At 35.7% G+C, this 27400-nt stretch overlaps 1 protein-coding gene across 2 annotated transcripts in view; it reads left to right on the top strand.

Annotated features, from left to right (window-relative positions):
- The window catches only part of LOC150105310 (neprilysin-2-like), a 493284-nt gene that overhangs the window by 62488 nt on the left and 403396 nt on the right, over positions 1–27400 (top strand). Inside the window, exon 1 of one of the 2 annotated variants that reach the window (XM_090394687.1) lies at positions 5239–5409. The exons of the other annotated variant lie outside the window; for it this stretch is intronic. Coding sequence (XP_090250813.1) covers positions 5345–5409 — 65 coding nt within the window. The 5' untranslated portion in view covers positions 5239–5344. Of the gene's footprint in view, positions 1–5238; positions 5410–27400 lie in introns of those variants that run through there. 2 annotated transcript variants of the gene reach the window in all.

The raw sequence follows: 27400 nt of genomic DNA, 5'->3' as shown, positions 1-27400 counted from the left end.
GAAAGATAAAAAGCGTTGCATTACTGCTTGTTAAAACAATGTAGTTAACAGCATTCGTGTAATTGTATATCGACGTACCGCAGGAAATAAAACAGATTCCTTATTTTGCTCACCCATAAAAGCAAGAGTTGCATCAGAATATGCGTCGAAAATGATCGATATAGAAACTCTTAGTTGGGTCAATTTGCTCCGAATATTTAATTACGATCAAGGAACAAAACTATTTCATCAGACCAAAGAAAATAAAAAAGGCTAGGTTGTTTAGCTACTGTTATTTAAAAGAAACCGCATGATTGATTAGCTTTGGAATATATGGGATCGGATGTTGTCAGCAGAGGTTTTAATGAGCAACGGTAATAAGCGAAAAATATATTGTATTACTAACATTTGAGAATGGGGATGAAAGAAATAGATAAACAGATAGATTGAGAAAGAGAGACATATTATTGATTAGATCAGTTAAATAGGACCTAGTTTTTCTGCTGTATATATATTGGAAAGAAGTGAACGGACACCCCCTCCATGGGCAAGATGCGTTGTGCCATGTAATGAGTCACGTGTTTGTAGCCAGTATAAATTGGAGAATATAATGCTCTGAAGTCAGTGTAACTGTGTCAGGGTAAAATGGGTGCGAGAAGAGAACTGACGAGTTTGAAAGAAGCCTTATGAGAAGACGCCGTGTTGCAGGCCTACCTGTTCGGCACATTGTCGACAAATTGGGCCATCCCAAGTCAACAGTTAGTGATACCATACTGAGATGGAAGCGCAGGGAATCAACTGCAAGTGCTATTCGCAGCGGACAAATCACCACACTCATCGAACATCACCGTAGGATGCTACGAAGGATAATATGTAAAAACCGCCCAGTGGCGGTTTTTACATATTATCCTTCGTATTATGTAAAAACCGCCCAGTGGCGGTTTTTACATATTATCAGATAAAAATCGTAGTGGGATTCGTAACCACAGTCTCATGGATGGAAAGCAGATACGCCAGCCATTCGGCCGAACAGGTGGATAATTGAATAAAATCGTAACAAATCCTTTAACAGTCGTTATAAGCAAATCAAAACATCATCCAAGAACAGAAGAAAAAGTCACTCTTAGATGTCCAATACCAATCTCCGAGCAAATAAATGGACTGCCAAGGTAAGCCTGGATAAAGAGGACTGTAAGAATAAAGTAATGCACATATGTCATATTGACATTTATTCGAAGAAAAATACTCTGCACGAGAACGTCGTAAAATCCTATTAATAATAAACTCGAGACGACATCGGAATTCACAGAATAAGTTAGGCTGTTTTCATCCAATCATTCCTTGTGCAGATGTTGTTTCTAAAATTATTATTATTATTATTACTATTATTATTATTAGAGACTCCAGGGAGTCAAGGACTCATCGATGGAGGCCATACATCACCCACACCAGCTGTCATCATACCTTCTCTTAAACACGCTCACACTAGATGCACTCATCACTTCAACAGGCGAACTGCTCTGAGAAAGAAAAATCTAGCCTAGCTCTCTCACCCTTTTCTAAACCGCACAGAAACTTAACTTTTGCGTTGTTCCCTTGTCTTCTCTCTACCATCTATATAACGAAAAATTTCATCAACTGATATCCTATAACACTCTCTCAGAAGTGTATAGACTTCTATCGCATCACCCCAGAAACAGGGCTGATGAGGACATGTGGACTGCAGACACCGCTATCCATATACTCTCAATCTGTCCTCGTAACGTACATTCCATGATAACGATATGACCTTTGCAACTTCTTGCAGCAGTTCCAGTTTTTTGCTGCGGTAAGTTGGTTAGTTTTTAGGATGTCTTATTTACTTCAGAATAATTTCAGCTTTAGCTTAAAAAATAATGAAAGTGATATATTTCTCAGTAGTGTAACTGAGTAGGTAAAAACAGAGTTATCTTGCTGTTTGTTATTTACTCAAGAAAATACCTTTCCCTATTTTGAATCACTAGTAGTTTATTCTTATCCCTCAGGGATGGATAAAGGATTTTACTCTCTCTAGGACAGGAGTGGAGAAATTAATTAGTCCCCTTAGTCAGCCCTGCATGCTGAAATTTAATTTGAGTTATATATATATATATATATATATATATATATATGTGTGTGTGTGTGTGTGTGTGTGTGTGTGTGTGTGTGTGTCATCTCAAATACACGAGAGGTTGCAAAACCTATAATACATCTTTTTTTTTTTTGTATTTAGATGTTTGCTTACCACATGAGCACAAAACAGGTAGCGCATATATCTATGCATTGTTACTTATGAAGTGAATTTGCAACAATATTTTTTTTCAAAAGTAATTTGCAATCAAGACTAGAGTGCTGAAAAGATTTTAAGTCTCTGTCACCACTATTTTGACGACACGTCTTTTAAGTTCATTTTTTTTTTTTTGGTGAATTGCTTTCTTCTGTCGTCTTCTGTTCAATGAACTTCTTTCTCCGTTAATTATTGTTCGATGAATTGTGTTTTCGATTAATCGTTGTTCTATTAAATGCTTTTTTGGTTAATTCTTCGTTGAGTTGTTCTGTGAATTGTCGTTCCATGCACTATCTTTTGATCTTTTTGTATACCACACCAGGGGAGGTTCATGCATAGGCACTGCGGAACTGCAGCACCCCCAGTTTTTCTCGATACATAAACATATTTATTAATTTATTTATATTTGCTGGTAATATTTAATTTTATCATCAACAATCCTATACAATTCTCTTGTTTTGCATAAAAAATAATAAAAATCCATCTTGTAGCACTTAGAGGAGGGCGCTAGCAGCACTGTGTTTACCACAGTGTCATATTGCTACGCGCGCAAGCATAAGCACGTCATAGTGAGATGCGAGCTATTAGCGTAATGCGACACTGTCCGTCGCGCAGTTCCACTGTTGTTTATATGCAGTCTGCACCAGTAGTAGAGTGTTCATAGTGCTTATCGTGTTTACTCCGTCTCTTTAAATATTTGGACATTACAATTAAAGACATAGTATTTGTTATAGTTTTTATTTTAGACCATTATTGGGGTTATGATAATGGATTTAATTTTAAGTAATTTTGAATTATACCAAACTGTATAATTTTATCGATAATAAACAATATTTTTTCGTGTTTAATTTTTTTTTCATTTTTACCATAACTTTGATATTTTATCCAAACACGTATACTACACTGTGCTTACAATGTGCATGTATATTTCAAAAGTTGCTGCACCCCCCCCCCCCCCACGATTTCAAGCCACGAGCCGCACTGTACTACACTTACCAGACATAATGTTATCTTTTTCATTTTATTTTTATGTTGAGGCGACACGCAAGAGATTGGTGTTGATCAACCTATAGTATGTTCTTATCGTATATGGGTAGTGGATTGGGAAAGAATAAAATTGTTTACACGCAATTTGAAGACCTATGTATTGAATTCCTTGGGAAATACGTGAGGGAGTTGGCTGTTCCCCGATACAGCAATAGCTGGGAAGAATGAGTTTCAACTGTGAAGGGATGTTGGGTGGAAGAGTCCGGATAATGTACTGGCCCCATAGCCACAGTTGCTCCAGTCTTAATTCTAGACAATAATTTCAACAGCAGCTAACACACCTTCAGTCTAAGAAGCGTATAAAGATCACTCGCATCCTATCCAAACGGCATCGTTAATAATGAGCTACGAAGGCTGTTAAACACGAATCTTAATTCGCACCAAGTCACATCTCCCGACGTATATATACGTTAATCAGCACTTTCTTAAAATTAATTTTCACTTACTTTGCTATCTCTGTCAATCGAGAAATGATAAAAAGCATAAAATTGCAACCATAAAGCGAGTGAGAAACATAATCATGGATGGTTGCCAAAGAATTCCTGAGGACAGATACTTATCAAGTATGTTGTACGTCTTGTTTTCCTACTAGGTGTATCATTTTTTGAAAGATAATTTTTTTTAATAGCGTCACAGTTTTTAAAGTATGAGAAACTTGTTCAATTCTAGCAAAGAAACATACATCCAGTGACTATTGTTTAGTTATTTTACAAATCTGCTTTTTCTTCGTTTATGTAGACGTGATGCGCCCTCTGTGAATGCATTCTTATTGCTACTAATTTAATCTGAATATCTGTACACGTACGTACAAATAATATATAGGAATGCACAAAGTTTCGTTTAGTTCAGTACATAATAATGATATCTCATACTTAAGTTTAGAACTGAGCTTCATATAATACAGAATTAAGCAGAAGTGTTTGCTTTCGCTCTTTTCGGATGCTGGAATGGATATTTATTTATTTTTTTTAATTTTAAACGTTTAATGCTGATTTGTTTTTAAAGTGCTGATGTTTTTAAAAATGCGATGCCGATTTATTTCAGCAATAGCATCATTTCTGCTGCTCTCTGTAGTGTCACAATACATTCAGAAGCACGAATTTTAAACTATATTACCACTTAATCTGAATTCCTTTTAATTATAAACAGTAAAGTTTCATTTTTAAGAAGTTGCCAATCAGAGGATTTTTTGTAAAAAAAAAAAAAAAAAAAAAAACAGATTTTAGGACTTTTAAAAGTAAATTATTCTAATAACTTATTTTGATGAACTCCGAGACCATGCCAGTTAAATGATAAGTGATAGTTATTGTCAAATGCAAAATAATTTAATTTAAATAATTTAATTATTTATTAAAATTTATATGCCATCAAGTTCTTAATCTCACTTTTTGACAGTGATAATGCCTAAATAAATGAAATAAAATCATCAGAACTGTTCCTTAAAAATAAAGCTTTGCACTTTCAGAACACAATACGATAACTGGTTTGGGGAAAAAGAAGGAACATTATTCTTTCCTTCGTGAAATTCTTAACTCCTGTTCTACAGAAAACACCCGCGCGCGCACACACACACAAATTTAATATACTACTGAGAGATGTATGTGTGTGTGTGTGTGTGTGTGTGTGAGAGAGAGAGAGAGAGAGAGAGAGGAAACTTACACACACACTCTCTCTGCAAGGAAAAGTACTCTCTTCTGCGCGTACTCAACTACTTCGTATCTAGGTCTTCTTCTTCATCACTTTCTCGGCTCTATGACGTTGGTGAAGTCATCACAAAAGTGTCCAATCAGGTATGGCCTTTGACAGAATAGGGCGGAACTCTCTGATGTCAGAATAAGGATAAACACTAGTGCTATGCCTTTCCACATAACACTCGTTTTACTGAGGAAGAAGAGAATTTTGTTTTCCGACAGTTCTTGTCAAGCTCTGAGGTAGAAAGACACTTGTTAACACTACTCCGTCGCACGAGGCCGCAAGTCAGCTGTGCCGTGAAGCCGCCATCGAGGAAGTTCAATGCCCGTCACTGTGACACAGAGCCAACTGACGCTTACCAGCGCGCAGGAGAGAGACCGGTTCAGGTGAGTCTACAACACATTTTAATAACATTATTTCACCTGTAGCGGTCGGTACTCGCACTCTCGGTAATATTAGTAAACTTTCGCCGGAGAGGGGAAGTGATCCTTGAATATCGTTTTTCTGACAGAAAAACTCAGGAAATGTTTTTCGGAGACATTACAGGAAATGTTTTTCGGAGACAAAGAAATGGTGTCAGCTCGGATAAGGAACTGTGGGGGATTCGTATCTGCATTCTTATATAACGAGGTAATGATTGGAGGAAGATTTGATTTTATTGCGCGACACGTGTGAAAAAGAAAAACCGTAATCGATACAGTTTCGCTCGTGAATAAAAAAAGAAAAAAAGGAATATTGAAAGAAATGAAGTTACACGTGTTGCGTTTATATAAATAGTTGAACCCAAAGTCGCAGTACTCAGACAGCAGTGGCTGTTGCTAGTTGCGTCTTCTTTTTTATCCCAATGCAAATAGTGACATAAAAAGTGTTAAATTTATTTGAGAAGTCAAATGTTTAGTTTTGCAAAAGTGAAGAAGTTGAGATGTAGAAATTAAAGAACCTGCTTTTGAACTTTCGTATATGGTTTCGATAAAAAACATCCTACCAAGTAGACAACTAGATCTTAAGTAGTGCTTAAGTAGACAACTAGATCTGGAATTCGTATTGCGTTGCAGAGAAATACGAAGAGTAAAACTACGGAAATGTTTTGCTCTCCGAGTTAAAATCAGAACTTTTACCAATATAGTATTAATAGAGACATTCGCCAAAGAGATCATATGTGAATTTTTTGTCATCGAAATGAAAATAGCAATAACTTTTAATAATAATTTTAAATTTAATAAGATCCAAATCAAGAAAGAATGAAAGGCAGACCATTAATTCAATTCGTAAATTTGCAAAATCAATTCGGTAGAGGGAAAGCAGACAAGATTATCTCACAGTTAGTAAACGATAAAATTTTATATTAATTTTTCGCGCCTCAATGGTGTGCGATGTAGAGAAACAAATAATGCATGTCAGTTACTGACATGAGATGAGAGAACAATAGATGAAAAAAATGATATATTAGTTTGCGTATGTTCTTCTATCCGGTTTACCTGTTAAGCGATGATGAAACCCTGCCACCTTCACGAGAAACGGGTTAAGGGGAATCAAAGGTAATTCAGTACGTTTACTGAATTACCTTTGATTCCCCTGATATTTACTGATATTTACTGAATTTTATCCAGTAATCTCAATTTAATCGAACTGTTTTTATTGGCAGAATTAAGTAAATTATGTTTTACTGATAAATACTAGTGTGTTGTTAAAAAGCACTAACTGATAGATCTCTTTCTATTCGCTCAGAAAACTTAGAAGATATTCTTTCATGCTATGAATGGTATAAAAGTGTTGCGTAAGGCTTGATAGAAAACTTGCTGTTCTGCAAATCATGAGTTGAGCTTAAAGCGGATGCTCTATCTATAAAAAGATGGCACTGCTATGTAAGGACATTTGAATCATCACATTGCTGAGCATCTTGTTCACCTCATCCACAGCCGTTAACATCAGGAAAGATAGCATCAAATATGAGATTTGTCACAGTTACCATAAAACGTAACGAACTTAATAACCAGTTCATTTCCGTTATTTTTCATTCTTATTCCCTATTACTGTTATGATGTTAATCACTTCGCTATTACTACTACTAATAAAAATCAGTAATTAAAAACTATCGTCTCTTCACCTTTCTCTCAATTCTTTCGAAAATGATGGAAGTGGTCATCAGCAGTTAACTCCCACGCAGCCTGGAGGAATAGTGATCAAGTATGGATTCTTCCACTCTCTCTCGATCCATAGTGGAAGGCATGTAAAAAATAACGCGGTTGCTTCGACATTTCCAAGGCTGATCGAGTGGTGCATAGACAATTAAGTAGCACCTTTGATATTACCCAGATCTCCAAACAAGCCAGTTTCAGTGTGACTTCTACTTTTTACTGATATGAACACATCATGTGCATGGCCTCCAGGAAAGAAAAAAAAACTCATCTGTACTCCAACACATCTGGGGTTTGAGGACTGATGGACGTTACTATATCTGTTTCTATTGTTCCTTGACTTGATTTTCTTCCAAGTCTGTGAAAAAGCAAATGACTGCTGGCCAACATTCATTCATAGTCGATATAGAAACCTATGTAACCAACTTATCATACTTCACTTGCATTCTTTTCTTTCTACTAGGACAACGTTCTTCGCATTGTTTTCCTAAAGACTACAATCTCCAGCTGTTCCAAAAAAACCTTAACTTTTTTTTTCATACAAAATACTGATGTGCATGTTCTGCTCTCTCCTGTATGTTGGTAGTCACTTCGAAGTGACCAACGAAACTTGTTTCTAGTTCCTGTGTACTTTATACTGAGAAATGGACAATGCAAATCGATTATGAATTATGATCTGATTATGAATTAATGTCTTGCTTCTGATATTTTTTCTAATATACAAATAATTTTATAGTAGAAATACTTTAGAATTTCACTTCCTCATTGAAGTTAATATTACGATTGTTTATTACATGCCATTAAGTAATCGATAATTATGTACTGTACTCTTTTCTATCCCCCACCTTCCCCAATAATAAATAAAGCTCAGCTTTATAAACAAATCAACATTTTTTTATAAGAATCGATTCCTTGATATTGCTCGTGTCAGTTTTTTTAGCCTAAACAGCAATGGACAATAAAAGCACAGTAATATCATTACATCCCTGATAGCTGTTTAGAGTAAATTACACCATAAAATTTGCCATCAACAAATTAGTTTTTTGAACTTTTATCTTGTTATTGGAAAAACCAGTCGAGGATTCCCTGGCGTAGTTGTAAAGAAGATAGAATTGTACGGTTTATTCTTCGCCGGTCTTTTTATTAGATCAGCATATTCGTTCGATTATCACCTCTTATTCGTTTGATGGGGTCACTGCGAAAGACTTATATTAGTTTGCATCACATGGATTTTGAAATAAGCCTTTAAATGTAAAAAAAAAATTTGTTTTGAGTAATTATAAATGCACTAAGGAAATTATGTGAAGTAACTGAGATATTCATAATATAATTTCATCAAACTGTTTGAAAACTCTCCCTCTTGCTGAGTGTTCTGAATTTGACTCGGTCCACTTTTATAACGCTGCTCTGAATTTTATTGTCTCCGTTGTCTAGTGGCGAAGAAGTTGTGATATTGCTTTTCGAAAAGATTGGAAAGATAGCTTCGAATTCCTTCTACAACTCAAAGATTGCTTCGAATTGCGTATACAACGCAAGGAACCTAACCTGCCAAAGATTTCTTGCGTGCTAGACTTATAAGGGAATTGTCAGTTGAGGATGAGTTAGTTTGTCTCACGCCGAGGTGGAAGGGTCTCACCTCCAGGAAACCCAAATTTTAACATAAACATAGTAGCCTCATAGTCTTAGTTGCTCGGCCATAATTCAAACCGAGATCTCATTGTTTTGATGAGCCAAGACAATGAACGCAGTGTAAAAATAATAAACGACTTTCAGTTAGAAAAACCTGCATTCGATTCCCTTCTTGAGGATTTGAGGAATCTTTATAAGAAGTTTTTTAAAGTGACGTGAGTTTTCCGGTCTAATACGAATGTGGCAGGGTTTGCTCTCCTGAAAACTCTAGTTTTTCATCCTTAAAAATGGGAAATTCGCAGAAGGAGAAGACAAAGTTCACAGGACGTCATACATTGTCCTCCCCATAGCCTCATTTGATGTAATTTCAACCAACTAAAACACATTTCGACAATATCAGTTCGGATTAATTTCGTGTTCAGTCGCCGTAGAGGATGGATGAATTCCTAATTCTTAATTTGCATTGAAGCTAATTCCTAATTTCCTTGAGGCTGATTATAATTAGAATTGTATTAGAATGCGAAATATCAACGGGCGACATTCAGTCATACAGAAATATTCATTATGTCATGTAATGAAATGCAAACAAACTAGCCTGTGGCAAAATATGATGGTTACATATTATCTTTGATATAAGAACAAAAGGCAGAATATTTATGTAAATACTATGCATTTTCAATGCATAATACTAAAGCAAATTTACGATGTATACTCGTTACTGGTACGAAGCTGCTCTTAAAGGAACAATTTAAAGTTGAGCTACGTCAGAAGCCCACGAGACTTATCTGACCATGAGGTCATTGGCTCACCTGTTTTGAGCCTTTCCGATTATTCATAATATGCTTATCCCATTTGCCAGCAGGTGTTGCTGTATTCGCTGACATTTCATATGGCGTGCGCTAGCATCGACTTTTCTAGCTCTGTTTCTCTGCCCTGATGGGCACATCAGCGGCTACTTTACACCAACACGCAACTATTGAATGGTGACCAACACAAAAATTCCTAATAAATCGGCATTGACTGTTGCTATGGAGAAATGAAGTGAAATGCAGAGTTATACATTATTTAAGCTTTTCGTTTAATATACCAGCAGCAACAACGCCCTCTGCTATGTTTTATTGTTATCATGTAACCACAATTTTAGACTAAATGCATTCTAAGTTATAATTAGCGTGCACATTGGTAGAAAAAATGTTATAACGAATCTCCTATTAAGTGAGATTGTCGTAAGAAAAGAGGACGCCTAAAAAGTCTTGAACACAAAAAAAGGCTTATTTTTATTTTTTACCAAATTGTAGTCACCCATCATTCCCATTGTTGCCCTCGTTTTCTTTTTCCTTTTACTGTGTCCATTGATACTTCCTTGTAGATTATGTCTCTTTCAGTGGTGATTTATTGTTCCTCGAGTATATATGTATGGAAGTTTTTACAGGATGTTTCTTTGAAATTATATAGAACAAATGGAATCCCTTCACAATTCTGAGTGAACTCAACATTTTTGGACCTTTCATAATATTGGTCCGCTTCTGGTGCGACAGCAAATCATTGAACTCTTTCATTGATGCAAACTTTCAGTGTATTTCTTCATATTACTAAACTGGTCAAACCACTTAATTTCGTCAATTGGTGCTCCTTTATTTATGGTACTGAGCAGCGCGTTCGATGTGATTCCATTTGGGTAACAAATTGGCGGTCATCCAAGAGAAACCAGAGAAGTCTTTCAGGAGGTTTCATTCACTTGTGGAAATGTTAGTCTCGAGCAAACCTCTCCTTAAGCTTTTCAGGTCAGTAGTTCTGTGAATTTCAGAGGGAGGAAAGCTTTGAGTCGTACGTTTTCAATAAGGATATTTTTGACTGAGTTTAGGTTATTCAGAACTTCCACAACAGAGTTGCTTTCCGTTTCCATCTGTTGAATACGAAGTTGCAGCATTTTCACAGAGGTAAATCTTACTGAACTCGTGTTCGAAAATTCTTTGCGCAAGAGGCGGCTTTTCCTGAGACAAAATAGGCACCTTCAATGCGGGAGGCCTTTATCAATCTCTGTCTCTCTATGCCTGGAAATAATAACAACCAGATTTTTAAACATTATCTCCTTCTGCATTGCGTTGGAGTCCTCTGCACATTGTAGTGCAGTCGTTCCCGATATTGCAGTGCACATGTTTCGCAATTAGAGTAATTTTGACTGTATACCTTTCTTCTGGTGGAAACATTGCAAATATTCTCAGTGACACGTGATTGCTTCCACCTGTAGCAATATCATTTTCTTCAAGTGCTAACAACTTAAACAGAATGTGGCATAAGTACAAAATTAGCAACTGCTGATGCTACGAAGTGTGAAAACGTATTCATCTCCGGAAACGTCACTTGATTTGCTGTCTAATTTTGCAAACTAAGTGGTCAGTTTTTTTTTTTTTTTTTTTTTTCCCGAAGAGTCTTCCCATGCTCTCCCTCTGTGGCGCTCTTGTGCTTCTCAGTTTCTACGTGATATTTCAATTCAGCAAACACCTTTGTCACAGAAATTAACGTTCCACTTTTAAAGCATGAAAAGCTATTAATTAGTTTTTCATTGATTTGCATTTTTGTTTTGACATCGTTTATTTATGGGGATAGTAATTTAGTAATAACATTAAAAAAAAGGAAGTTATCAGCACGTTCGATCACGGAAGATTAGTGCTTTTTTTTACGACTGAATCGGGATAAATACCAACTCAGAAATAACACCGACAGCTGACAGTATAAATCCCTGAGGTCCACAAAAAAAGGACGTGTTCTCGAAAAAACGCCAAGTTAAAATCCCAGACATTTTTACATATTTAAAAACCAGCTGAGAGACGGAAAACAGAGGACATGTTCCGGGAAAGACTTGGTACTGACAATTTATAGTCGAATCATTTGTTTCCATAGTGAACAAAGTGAATATAGTGGACAAAGTGAAAATAGCATTAATATATTATCGTGTACAACATAACTGTACCCCATTTTAAGTCATTTTTTTATTGTCTGGAGTGACTCATTCATAACACTAAGAAATAAAAGTTCTTTTAGAAAAAGCATGGCATTTGTTGGCAAAAGTACTCCGTTATATAATGGTTTAATGGCGCTCTCGTTACTACTGAAACCGGTAAAAAATACCTTTTATTATCTTCATTTCTTGTTACACAACAAATGCCATGCTTTTTCTAAAAGAACTTTTATTTCTTAGTGTTATGAATGAGTTTACTGTATTCTGACGAGCATTAACTATGATTCTGCTTTCGACTGATAATGATTATCATAAGAAGTTTGGAAAAATCTGCACTGTTATACAACACAACACTTTCCTCATGGCTTTTGAAGTGGAGAATACGAAACACTACTCACTCTACAGGTGACTCATTCGATTTATTCTGCGCATGTTCAATATACGTTGAGCGTAAGTAAGCTAATATCGTGTATGTTATGGCGAGGAGCTTCGTTTTCAGTTTCAATGCACATCTTTTCTTTTTCTTTCCTTCTTACCCCCCCCCCTTTCGTTTTCTGAGCTAACTGATGCTTAACGTTAATGAGTTAGTTAACTGATATTCAGAAATGATAAAGAAAATCACCTGACCATACCGAGTAGCAAGTATTCTGGAGGTACAAGTTATACACAAAATGTATCAACACCTAAGGCATTTTATAATATAAAAGTAATACTCGTGCAGAAAATGCTGCATATTTTTCTAAAAGCAGCGTTTATAATTCTGTATGTCGTGATTTTTAGGTGTGTTATTATTTGTGGATTTAATTTTTTGAAGTTCATATCTTATTTTTTTTTCTTTGCAATTTAATAAGATTGCAGATTTTTTTTTCTGTTCCAGTTTAGGTGATCTTTAAAAAAAAAAAACTGATAAATTAGTAGTATTAATTTTTATTTATTTGAATAGAGTCATTCAACAGCTTTAAGTATTCATTTTTTTAGTCATGTTTCGTAAAATAGCATTTCAGCGTTTTGAAATTTCATAAGCAACAATTCTTCACTTTGAGATTTTGGATGTCCACTTAAGTTTAGTTTTAGTCGAACTATTTTTATTGGCCAAACAAGAGAGTATTAATATCCCTCTGGGTATTGAATTTAATGAAATTTGGTATTTACACCTAATCACCTCGATTCTAGTTTCAGCCGGATAATTTCTAGTGGCAAAAATTAGGCATTGCGCCCTTTAAAAACGGGCCTGAGATCATTTGTGGTAATGAATCACAATCACCATACAAGAATACACTTACGAAACCTTGAAGGCTCAATATTCTAATTATTAGAATATTGAGCCTTCAAAATCTAATACGAAATTGTCAAGTCATTCCAGTTTGTATACTAATCGTGCAGTTTTCAGTGGTATAACGGGGAAAATGCGTCGAAATTATATATAACAATAGCTCTGTTCTAGGTGGCTGGAATTTAATAAAATTTGAAATATAGTTATACGCGCAAAGGTGTTCACGTGATACGAATTTTGGTTTGGATCAGCGCATTTTTATTAGCAGACGATTCGAATCAAAATTAATAAGTCTGCTTACTACGTGGAATTGTGATTTTTTTTTTAATTTTTTATTTGTTTATATGAATACCACCTCCTACGTGCAAACAAACAAACATACAAACACACACACACAATAAAAACACTGCAAAGTATTTCGGTATTTCAATACTTAAATATTTCTAACTCTTTGCACACCCATGGTGTGCGAAGAGTTAGTCCGGAAACACTACTTTAGATAAAAAAATGTCGCCGTTTTTTACTGACCTTTCAGTATTTGGCTGATGAAATTCATCTTTCACCTGAAAACAAACGTCCATACCACAGTGGGTTTCGATTCCCCAACCTATTAGTTGTAGAGGGATTATTCATTTGCCGACGCTGTCAGTTTAGAATCTCGGTTAAAATTTGTTGAGTTATTTCAATTTTGGTCTCATTCGTAACATTCGTTGGTGGAAAATTAACAAAACACAACGCTATGTCTAGGACCCACTCGCCGGATGTATATCTCTTATTTTTATTTATTTATTCCTTCTGATGCCACCACAGTGAGTGGCGCTGTGATCGGTCTGATGAGCGCAGTACACAAGTACTGTACTTTAGAAATGCAGTTGTACGAAGCAGAGAGCGGTGATTGAATTCCATACTGCGTGAGTCCGATGGATATTCATATCTGTCTTGGAAAATGTGCGTAGGGACGATACACGTTTTTCCAGACGGGTTTTAGAAGTTGTCAGATGTTGAGGTCCTCTTTCTCCATGATAAGGCCCTACCTCACAACAGTCCGTACACAAGGAATGCAATTACAACACTTGGCTGGATTGATCTTCCTCATCCTGCTAATATCGGATCTAGCACCGATATTAGCAGGATAGTGCTAGATCCGATATCGGATCTAGCACCCTCTGACTACTATTTCATACGCTTCTTCATGGTAACCATCTTCTCAGATGGCACAGGTTCATTCCAGTAGGATAATGTGCGATGCACGTTGGCGGTATCGTTCGAGGGTGGTTCGCCGAACATGACAGCAACTTCTAGGTGGTGCCATGGCCAACGGATTTGAATCTCATAGAACATCTCTGGTATTAAATTACGCAGATCGTGAGATCCGTGTTTTAACTCCTCCATCTCTGGTATTAAATTACGCAGATCGTGAGATCCGTGTTTTAACTCCTCCATCACGAACATCTAATGGGACGTAATGCCGACCCGTTAGCGCAGCATAACTCTTGCAATATTCAAGAGTCATAATTATAGAACCCATGCCACATTGCTTAGTGCAGTTTTGTGAGCAAGGTGTGTGTGTGTGGGGGGGGGGATCTACGAACTAGTAGGACGGTGGTCATACGAAAGGGGCCTAGAAAGTTCTTAAAAATACCTAGAACAAAAACGATATTAAAACAACTGATATGACCACAAGAAAAAACACATCTTAATTAAAACCCTTTAACCCCCATGCTTCATCAAATTGTAATAATTTGTTCTTTTTCTTTTAGGAACTTTCCAGACCGCCTTCGTATTTTGACTGCACAGCATGTGCGTGTGTATAGAATTCACAATGCATTCTATATATGTGAGATATTGATTGGTAATTGTAGTCGTATGAATTGAGAAAGTGTCTTAAAAGTCTTCAGTTGTTAAAAACTTATTTAAGAAAGGATAAAATGATATATGTGTGTGGGGAGAGAGAGAGAGAGATCGCAAATGCTTAAAATATCTTATGGAGAATAAAAAATAAAATGGAAAACAGAAAAATCCAGTAGTTATTTTTTTCGGATTCCTTCATAATGATCATTAGCAGTTTCCTGTTTAGTTCACTGGCTACAAATCATTATGATACTCACTGTAGTTATAACTTATCGGTCTGGTCCGCATATTTTATACGTTGTTGTTCGCAGATGGACGAGGTCATGGTCATTGTTAGCTATATAGCAGTTTTATTTATTTATTTATGTAATTATGCACGCTGTGAGCTGGTAGGCGAGTCTTATTATTCCAATGACACCTTAGCCTTCAAGGCCACCTCATACTTAATATAATGGTATATTTATGTTACCTTGAATGATGGGGGTTGTCTTCATTTATGTGTATTTCATGATGAGTTCATATAATGTTACTATATTGATCTTCTGTGTGCAGAAAGCACATTTAGGTGATTTTTATGCAAGTACATCACAGAGTGGTTTAATAATAATAATAATACAATGATGAATGCAATTTACATAAATTAAGCAACACTGAAATGTAAATATGACGTAAAACACTATTTTGTTATTTAGATAACGGCTGTAAAGAATAAATTTGCATATTTTGCTTAAAGTATGCATTTCAGTTAAAAAAGTAAGGTAGATAAGTAAGGTGCTTTCAAGGCAAATATTCAGTTAAAATTACAATCTGTACATTGTAATCCCCCCCCCCCCCACACACGTATGACTTTCTAATTCAGTTATTGAAAAATTTGCTGTCGCCTTTGAGGCTAAGAGATTGCAAATGGAAGTGTCCTTCGTGCTGTTTTTGAACGCGCCGAAGTTATTTGTTGCACTTAATGTGAGTTAAGTATTTTCCTTCATTATTTTCTGCTATGATAAATGCATCTTTGCCGAACTGATTTGTGGAATTAATCCTAGTAGAGTTTCTAATCGTGTTGTCGTGAGAGGTTCTCTAACTCGCAGGCTTCATCCAGATAGTTCGTTTATGTTCTGTAAGCACTTAAATACTTGCCAGCATAGTCAGCTCGTTTTTAATATTTTTATCCCATCGAAATATCCAATTTTACTTATTTTTCTTCTGCAGTTTATTTTCCTTTGCTTAGATTCATAAGGAACAACATTTCAAATAATCCTTCTTAAAAATGCTTAAAAATTACAGAAGAGAAGCTTTTCACACATAACATTTATCGTTATTACTGGTTGAATAGCCTGGAGGGGTTTTTGCAAAAGGGCCGAAAAAAATATCCTTTGGGCGCAGTGTTTTTTATTTTTTATTTTAATTTGAATCAGTAGTTTAATTTCTTCTTTGTATGCAAATTGCTTAAATGCATTGAGTTGATAGTAATTATGGGACTCATTATGTATGAAAAAAAACTTAATGAACAGAGGCGAACATTTAGTTTTTGCTTACATTGCCAAATTTATAAAATGTGCTGCTATCACAAGAGAAATTATACAGCTTCTAGTGGCAGTCTATTGTTCTCCGATTACCTGTTTATTGGTCTGTAGAGCAGAGTTTTCGGAAGGCATAATCTTTGGCCTACCTACTATATCAAGGTTTCCCAAATTTTTTTTTCCGTGGCCCGGTTATTTTAATACTTCATCTTCGTCACCCACTAAAATATTTATGGCCAATAGGTAAAATAAAACAGATTTGAATGTTCATAGAGTTTTCGTTTATTATTATTATAATAAAGAAGCATTTACTCTTACAAAAATATAAAGAAATGAAACTAAAGCCAAGTAAGTTATTAATGCGAGGTGTGATGCTGTTGTTTGTTAACTAGAAACTTCCGGTTTGGAGGAAAAGATGATAACGTTTTATTCTTAAATCCGGTTCGACTTCCATTAGTTAAGCTACTTTACCGCGAACAAAGAGACGCGTAAAATGGCGACGCAGACGTGGACGGAGCGTTTTTTTTTTCGTCTCTATTAATTAAATTATTTATTCATTAGTCCCGGTTAAACGCAATTTACTTGTATTTTAGAGTTTCGTGAAAAAAAGAAAACCCCAAAACGAAACACCTAGGTTTTCGGGAGTTTTTTTTAGGGGACCCGTCATTTAGCTTTCGTGACCCGGTGCCGAGTCGTGACCCACCATTTGGAAAACTCTGTACTATACTAATGCACTATAGGTTTGTACCATAAAATGGTCGGATGGATATAAAATTTCTAAGTTTAAATATCTGAAAGATATTTAAAGTAAGTTATATTTGGTGCCTGCGTAGTCTGGAATTAACTTAGCTCTGACTCTAGATTAGAAAGAAAAATAAGAGCAATTTTTTCTCTGCCTTCTTTTCAGCCTGTACATGAATGAGTCGATCTTTGTGACAGGTAACAGGTGTTTTCTTCCAGAAGCTCTAAGTTTTTTTACCTTGCAATCCAGAAAAAACTGTAGACATAACGATATACATACTTGTAATAATAGCTTGGATTAGATGGACAAGATGGATGTGCACATGTTTGGATATTCTTGTTGTCTTTTATCCAGCACCAGAGGCGGCTCGTGCATAAGCACTGCGGAACTGCAGCACCCCCAAATTTTATCGATATATAAATATATTTATTAATTTATTTATATTCGCTTGTAATATTTAATTTTATCATCAACAATCCTATACAATTCTCTTATTTTTTATAAAAAATAATAAAAATCCATTTTGTAGCACTTAGGAGGGCGAAGGACGCTACAGCACTGTGTTTATCACAGTGTCATATTGCTACACGCGCAAGCATATGCACGTCATACTGAGATGCGAGCTATTAGCGTAATGCAGCACTGTCCGTCGCGCAGTTCCACTGTTATTTGTATGCAGTTTGCGCCAGTAAAGTGTTCGTAGTGTGCTTTTTCTATTTTCTATTTGTTATCGTGGTTTTGTAAAAGTTCAGTTACCAAAGCGAGACTACTATGTAGACCAAATTTCTCAGCAACATTTCTCCGGTAAATAGGAAGCCAGCGGAAAGCTGCTTTTCATAGAGAAAGTAGCTCCATAGATAGATCTCACTAATGTAAGATTTTCAGTGAATGCTTTTAACGATCAGCTATAATTAGCATTCAGTGGAGCAGAAAATGATCATGCAACTTGGATCAGAGACAGTGATTATGTAGAACTAGTTAGTGTAATATATCCTCATTCAATCTACTTTTTATTCAGGAAAAAAAGACGTTTGGAAATTGTCAAGTATGTTGATTTACATGTTATATTCGGAGCCACGTAGATTAAGTAGACGAAGAGTTCATCGTTGAACGGGTGATCTATATTCGTGAAAATTGAGCGGCATCAAACATGTTAACTAAGTTTGATAACTGTAAGGCTAAGCCTAAGTGCATAATTAAGAAAAATGCAAACGTTAAGAATTTCTCTTACGAGATTTAGCGTGATCTTTTACTCCTTTTGTTGATATCACCATTAAGTGATTAAACGATATTTATTGAGCAACTTCCTTGTGAAATGAGCATAAAATGTTTACTTCTTGAAAATTTCTCAAAAGTGATATAATTTTTGTGCTTTATTGATAAATGAAACTTAACTGGTTACAGGCCAGACCATTGGAATCTTGTTTTTGAAAGTCAAGCCGCTGACGTGAGACTACCATCTTACTAAAATTTTAGAGACCTCAAGTTGTTCGCAAAAGTTGTAAATTTAGTCTGTAGAGGAGTATCCTTATCCCTGGTGCTAAATGTGCAATAAATTTCCAACTGTTGTTAGTGTAATTGCCATACAGTTTTGATAAAAGCGCCTATTTTATATTTATATAACGGATAAGCCAGGTCTGCGTAGCTCAGTCAGTTTTGACTAAACTCTTTGGTTGAAAAGACCTAGGTTCGAATCCGTGCAAGATGCCAGGAACTATTAACGGAGATTTTCAGTTGGTTAGTTCGCCAGTTTACGGAGGTAGAAAGATTGTCGATCTCGGAAACATGGGATTGTCATTTTACAACTAGACAATCCCTGAAAAGTACACACACACACACACACACACTTAATGGGGAGTCATTCTCCATCCTTCAAGTACTTCCTGATAGCGAGTCCAAGAAATGTGCTTCATGGTAGTCGAAGGGTGGAGTTTCGTACATCTAATGATCACTTCATTTGTTGCATTTTATTTTGTTCTGTCCGGCTCTACCCCTGTTGTTGAGAAAAAAAGTCAACGGCTAGGTTGACTTTTTTTTTCAAGAAATATGCGCTATATGTGCCCTCTCTTCCCCCACCCCGCTTTTAGAAATGGCTTCAATATTTTGTCCTTCTCAAAGCCTATCAGGAAAGTACTTAAATGGGAAAGAAAAGTATTACAAGAAAGTATTACATTGCAGATGAAACACAAAGGAAATCTAGTTCGTGGTTCTAGCACATCTGGTAATGAAAAATGCAGTTACGCATATGGCGTTTTTTCCTCTATAGATATTAAAAATAAATATCTATAGAGGAAATGATGATTAACAAGAAATCATCATCATCACTGGTCTTAACAGGCACTTAAGTGCCCACGACCTTCCAGCTATTCTTGGACTTCGCAACCGCAAATCGAGGATGAGGTGGTTAGCCCTATGCTTCCCGGTGTGTCCTGTCTGTAGATGCGTGTGTTCACGGGACCAGTTTGCCTGTTCTGGGAGACGAAAAACCCGAGTTTCCGGGTTTTTCTTCTCCGGGTGGGAAAAAAAACCCTACCTCCGGATGAGACCGTCTAACTCACCTTTCATCGAAAAAGACCAGATAAAGGTTCCTCACGTCACTGACGAAAATCGAACCCAGGTCTTTCCAACCAAAGAGTTGCGTCTATATCGACTGGGCTACGGAGGCTCCGAATAACATAATAATAATGATATTTTTTATAATTCTCCTTTCTTTTTCTCTCTTATGGGACTCCCATTCACGAATGATTGTAAACCCATAGCATAATTATCGTGAGTGGGCTAATAATTTTTTTTCCATTTTTATTAATATATTTTTTTGCATTTTTATTTATTTTTACATAATCCCTAAGCCCTGTTCCAAGAGACCAAACATGGAAATTCAAGTCGCTTTGGGCCTCTAGTAAGCGAGGAGGTGATTTCACGCCGGGGACACATTTACAAACATCCATGTCCACAACCTGCTGGTCGTAAAACAAATACGCTAGGCACTCGACCAACCGGACTGGAAATAAAATCAAGTGATTTTCATTGCTGGGTATCATTTTTGATATTACTCATATAATCGTTCAAGTAATTTGGGTTTATCTTAAGTTTTATCAATGGATTTATATTATTTTTGTTTCATCATTGTTTTAGCTACGCTTCCAAAAACGTCTTTAAAATACATAAATATATAATACAGTATAACATATGATAGTTAAATATGTAATACCGTATAATATTTAACAGGTGTAAACACAGTCCACGCGGTTAGCCTAGTGGCCATTGGCTTCGCAACCATATGCCTGGCGAAGGAGTGTCCCAGGTTCGATTCCCATCGGAGACATGAGGAGCTTAAGGATCTTCCTCAGCCATAGCCAAGTTAGCCGGTTTTGGGCGTGGACACCAGGGTTTTCCCTCCAGTTTATTAGGGGTTTTTCATCCCGCAAGCAGGAAAAGCGGCCCCGTGAACACACAGGAAACAGTCATAGGATAAAGGAAGGCAACGGGAAACCACCTTGTCCATAATCATCTCCCTAGTATGGTTGCATATAGCTACCCCTACTAGCCGTATGGCTGATGGAATAAGATAGGATAGGTAGACATATAATTCGTAATACGCTATGCGAGGGTATTGTTAGTCCGACTATGAGTGAAAATTTTGTGCGCGTTTTCCTTCTAGTGATGTTATTTTTCGAAACCGGACTTCAAAATAGGAGCAGAATGTGATTTAGGTTGGATAACGTTCTGATCTTATGGAAATGTATAAAGGCAAGTGTTTCTTTCTCCTCCACTTCCATACAGTCTTGACGAGACCCTTTAGACTTCGATCTGTTCCCTAAGTTGCAAGAAATACTTCGTGGGAAACGCTTCACTATCATTGATGTATTTTTTTTTAATTGATTCGACTTGCGTCAAAGACAAAAAATAATAATAAAATAAAAGGTTTGTGACAGAAATATAATACTTAGCCAAACGTTGGGCAGTTGTGATAAGTGAATGAGTTTAAAGTTGTTGTTTTTTTAAAATCAAATCCAAAATTTCGAACTTCTCCACTGAAGTAATTAATGCTACAAATTAAATATTTCATCAATTATAATTGCCATGTCGTACAGATGATGCACAGTCGAATTGTAAATACCGCGTCTGATATTTTCATGACGTTTAACAGATTTACGAACTACAAATCTGAGAAAATGTTTCGTTATGGAATTCACTTTACCACGTTTTGGACACTTTACCTCGATTGGTTAACTGAAATTATCTTAAACAACCTACTTTCTTCATATTAACCTGATTTTAAGATCTAAGATCTGCCTGTACTTCTTTTGCTGCACACAGCTGATGACTCAGGGTCATTTGTCTCAGCTCAAGTGAAGAAAACAACGCGTGGAAATCGTTACTTGGATACGGTTCATAGAATCCCGACTGCTTATTTTTGTAATGATTGTAATGACAATTAATAAAGCAATGTATAAATAGATAAAATAGACAGACAGAAGTGATTAGTTAGCATATCTACATTGTTGCAAAAATTGTACTAAAAACAATGTCGCATCGCATGATATGTAAATAAAGACAAAAGAAATGCCGTGCTAAATGAGGGGATATTATTGACACACACACACACACACTATCGTCTTTGAATAGCTGAGATGGTATCGGCAAAGAAACTTTTATATGGATCATCGTCATCCACTTTCAATTTTCCTAGTAATTCTGACATAATTTCCTCATTTGGTTCATTCCTACGTAGACACGAGAAGATTGTAGTCTCACTTTCCTTTCGAAGAACTAATTATCGAACTAGCGAACTAGAAATTGTTTGAAATGGTGTCTGTTATAATTCAATACTATATAACGACAGTTTAATCAGAGCCCTGTGCCGTTCACAAATGAATTAAAATTAATTTAGGATTTTTATTATTATGGGTTTGGCAGTGTAAACAAGTTAGCTCACGATGACGTCATTGCGATTCTTTTGAAATAGCGTCATTGATAACAGTGGCCGAAATTTTCACCTGAAATGCGCGGTGTACCGGCTAAATTACAACGGGGGGAAGCTTTCATTAAAGAATGGCATCCTTTGATAATAGAACCTTTCTTTCAGAATAAGCAGCGCAGAATTGTTTGACGTCATTAATACCAGCCGTCGATAATGCACGTGATGCATACTCTTCAGTGAAGATTAATGCTTTAGTTGAAAAGTTTCAGAGAACAGGATCCGCGTAGCCGACAAAAAAGCTTACACTTGACATTGGCACTTTACCGGATGCGTTGAATAATTAGCTCTTACGGTTTCTGGAGCTCATTAATCAGTGGGTGATATTTCTAAACAGGACGCATACAAATCTCCAAGGCTAAACGTTTTCACTTTAGAAGCATTTCATATCAACATCTTTTTCAAACCTAAAATTAGAGTATCATCATTAAGCAGAATAGCTAATGATGAAAAATGTTTGCACTCTCTCTCTCTCTTCCCCCACCCCTCCATCAATTCTTTTTAATTCACGCACACACGTACGCACGCACACAAACATATACACACGTTCTAATCCAGCTATACAGGAAAATAATACTTCTACCAAGCTTTAATATCTGTGAAGTTTATTATCATTATTATTGGCCTTTCACCAGCCGTAAACTACCAACAGAGTGATTCAGTTACCTAAAATTATTATGCTTATTGGAAGGTAAGCATGAAATATTTTTAGAAATTATACTCGTGAACAAGTAAAATATATATTCGAGTGACTGATACAAGCCTAATAAAATAATATTATTAGAAGTAGTTTTTAAGGTTCGGTGGCAATTGGACAAGATCCAACTAGGCGACAGGACAAGTGGATGACAGGAAAGATGGGCGGTAGATTTACTGGGAGACAGCCCGGTTAGGTCAAAGTTTAAAAAGACTTTCTTACGCATAAAATAAAACATAATAAAAAGGTTCAAGTTTCAAAAGGCTTTATTAGAAATAAAATACATTTTTCTGATAAAAAAAAGAGACAATAATTATAAAATGCCCACGTTAGGTCCAAGTTTAAATAGTATTTATTAACAGAAGAAATGAAATAAACCTTGTTATGCAGATGAAACAAAATTGTACCCTAAATTGTACTCTTTAGGTAGAATTAAATTCTGACCGTTATCTTTGAATTCTTGATACTGTGCAACCATATTCGTTCATTTCTTGCATAGGTTCTGTCCTATGTTTCTTTGGCCAGTTTAAATCTGAAGTTTAGCAGCTGGAAGAGTACCTGTAGTTGGCTGTCGTCTATTTGTCCTGTCATCTAGTTAGTGTTATCCGTGAAGAGAGAGAGAAAGAGATCCTATATCGCGGTGTAGAAAAATCAAAAAAATCGAGGAAGCCAATTTCATGAAAGCAGGATATTATTTTATTGCACAATTGTGTTTTACATGTATTTGCAGTGCAATAATTTTGAATTTGATGTGCATTTCGAATGGCTTGCATCATTTGAAGTGTGATTAATTCAGACCATCGCTTCCCAATCGGTGGTACGCGTACCCCCCCGGGGGGGGGGGTATGTGCTGGTCCGTTCAGGGGTACACGAAAAATAATCAGCAATGGAGGAAAACGTTAGTTAAAAAACAATAAATTAAGTTTGAATCACCACTTTTACGAATTTTACGAATATTGTAAAATTAAATGTGTGGTTTGTACGTTTAGCGTAATAACTCATTACCTCATTTCCACTATTTTACATTATGATAGGCTCCGAACAAAAGTGTCAGTATTTAAAAATAGCTATTTTAAAAACAAGGGGTACAATTTATAAAAATGGGTTAAAAAGGGATACACAAGTGGAAAAAGGTTGGGAACCACTGATTTAGACTATCAGTTTTTTCTTCTTTCATTTTAAACAAGACCGACACAATGAAATGTCCCTATACACGTCTTCAAGTCGAGGAAATTTTGGTAAATAACAACGTTCTGATTATGTGAAGATATTTTCTCCATACAGAAGTTTTAGTTTTTTAAATACTATTTAATCATTCTTCGTGGCTATCGAATGCGTGAGTTCTCAATTAACTTTTGCAGGTGCCTTTTGGCATCCTTAAGCTTCGAACGTGTGCTGTATTTAGAATACTCCAAAACATCTACAACGTCAATGCATTTTTATTTTTCAAACTCTTAAACTGATCAATATTGATAACAATCGATATTTCGAAAGCATTCACAGTGCGAAGATTTTTAAGTATTTAAGGAGTTTAAGTATTTTAAGTAACAAATTTTCCAAGGTCCTTCAAATATTCAAACATTTTTTAAGTTGTGCTTCGTTAAATGTAGCATCCATTTAGCAACAGAACAAAAATATATCAAAAATGCTAACTTGATTTTTCACTGTTAACAATTTACTCAGTCATTTACAAGCATATTTAGTAAGCATAATCTACAAGTATATATATTTTCAGATTTTATTGGTATAACTTCACTGTATTTAGTGATATGATGATCAAAAACCTGCTAATCCGCATAAGTTTTGGTAGTTATAAGCGAAGCATATTATCTTTGTATGTTGTATTATTTGCGCACCATGTTTTAATGATTGTTGCTTGATGTGCAAAATATATACGTACATGTGTACAGAAAATATATCATAAAATATGCAACGCAGTATTTATAACATAATATGCCTACATCAAAATAAACGTAAATAATTTAAAATATAATAAAACAGAAAGTATTAATTGATGGAGCCTTTTTACCACAAGTGCTTTTTCATGTAGCAGTGTTCGTTGTACGGGTAGCGATAGATTAATGGTATTTTGTTTTCATTTTATTTAAAATACCTGTAAGTAAAAACAATGTAACAATGTAGATTTTTTATAAACGCAACTTACAGCACCACATAGCGTAGAAAGTTGCGCTTATAAAAAATCTACTTGCTTTTGCATTATAAATATAGCCATCATTACCGCTTGTACCCATTTCAAATTCAGAACATAACGTAGTCCGCTCTAAAAATAATAAGATTAAATTTGATTTGCTAATTTGTTTCTTGCATGCATTGTTAAAGGACACAGACGCAACCATGAAAGAATTTTTAGTCTTTAACAAATCCATGCAAAAATTTTAAACCTAATGGCTAAAACCGAAGATCACGGGAATACATTTTTTTAAAAATAATCTAAATCCTAATAAATGCCTACATTCCGTTAACATAAAAAAATTAGGATATTTGTTCGTAACTAGAAACTTCAGAGGTTAAGTATAGTTACATTTTGTAATGCGTAATTTGATATATAATAAAAAAAATAATAAATGACACTGGTTAGATCATGGGTTCCAAGCGATAGACGTGTAACGCTTTTAGTTCTAAGTCCACCGTTCCTGTTAATACTGGGCGATAAAGTAATGCTCTGAACTTCACGCCATCTGTTGAATGAATCCTATTGGTATTATTATCTTTTCTAAATCCTCAGCAGTGGCGTTGGAATAAAAGTTATCGTTATACGCTTTTCATCCCGCAGTATATTTTAAATCTTTTTGTCTTTCTACACTGATAATGGAATATCAGTTGTTTGTGAATGTATCGTATAATTTAGCGTGACACACTTTTAAGTGTAATCCATTTACAGGAGCCTTTGAGAAGCAGTTATGATGTTACAATGATAAAGGACACTGAATAAGAACGCTATTGCGAAACGCACTTTATTAAGTGGCGGGATTCGAACCCTGAGTCTGTTGGTTGGAGAGCGGATACGCTAACACCGCGGTCAACAATAATTGTGGAAAACCTTATTTTATTTTCTTGTGTTTTTCCCATTAGTTTTCTGATATTTCCAGAAATATCATTTTAATATTTTGGAAAAATTGCGTTCTTTTAAGTAGAATTTATTATGCTATCACAAGTCATTACTCACTTTTTTAATATGTCGGACTGGTATTAGTTTTCATTTTTAACGCAGGGCGCGAATACTTTGGCATACTTTTCACTTAACTGAGCTATGAATATCAGATCATCTAATATAACGATGTTCTCAAGACGCAAAACGGAGAATGGGATTCTTAAACGCGTTTCATTTATTAATACCATAACATATACTTTCATTAAATATGTGATTGCTAAGAAGATAAAAGTGCCATCTCTTATCCAGGAGGTTGACTACCATGATGTGATTTATGGTTAACTATGGGAGTTACGACATGTGGTGAGAACCCTATCTCTTCCACATATTGCCGTAAGTATTCATGGCTGTAAATCCATGTGTGTGTTCACGGGTCCGGTTTGCCTGTTCTGTGGGACGAAAAACCTGAGTTTCCGGGTGAAAAAACCCTACACTCTTATGAGTTCGGCTAACTCACCTTTTTGAAAGAGACCCGATAAAGGTTCCTCACGTCACGGACGGGAATCGAACCCAGGTCTCGACCAAAGGGTTTCGTCTGTACCGACTGAGCTACGGATGCTCTAAAAGAACTAACTAACATTAAAAATAAAATATTTCTCCAGTGTGTTGTCCCACTGAATGTCAGCATACAAGTATGGAAATAATCAAAGAATATAATAATAATAAACAAAGTGTTCCTTTTGCGTTTTCTGCCCTTTCCGGGTCATATCATATGGATACCTCCTGGTCTCATTGGTTTCGTCATGAGTTTAACGGGGCTGTTTCAGAAACACGCGGGTATCTGAACGTATTCTAATACAGCTTGCCACAAACAGCCTGTTTATAATCTACTGCCACTGCTAAAAAAATTAATTGATGTTTGTCAGTACACTCGTCAAAAAGGATTGCATTGTTGACCAGTTGATTTGCATACTTTGGCCTTTTAAACATATTTAAAGGATGACATTAGTGAGACTATTATACAGCTTTACATCAAAAATTTCTTCTCTTGAATAGTTCAGACGTGTTTGTAGTTTATATCAGTTCTTTAATGGCATTGCAATTAGCAGCTACGAGCTTTAATTTTATATTTCACTTTTTTCAATATGCATAATTTCTGTATAAACCCGCCCATTACAACACATCTTCAAATTCATTATTTATCATCACAGCGGTGAATATTTTAATACGATTAAATGCCTTCAAAGAATGTGCGCACGCTAACTTATGAGATGTGAATCTTCACTTAATTTTCCCCGAATTACGAAATTAATAAAATTTAGGAGGATAAATCGTCTGCATTTCTGAGGTGTTCGTTTTACGACTGCTCTTTTAAGGATTAATATTTGAAATGATTACTACGTGCAAAATATAGTTCGCATTCGGAATCGTTGTTGTAATGCATGTATCGGATAATTTTGAAAACTTTCCGAAAT

Source organism: Typopeltis vanoorti, chromosome 6, assembly GCF_054136105.1.
Source record: "Typopeltis vanoorti isolate ZY-2024b chromosome 6, IOZ_Tvanoo_1.0, whole genome shotgun sequence".
In the NCBI taxonomy this organism is placed as follows: Eukaryota; Metazoa; Arthropoda; class Arachnida; order Uropygi; family Thelyphonidae; genus Typopeltis; species Typopeltis vanoorti.
Note: the sequence above shows the minus strand (reverse complement) of the source record. Positions and strands in the feature narration are given on the sequence as shown.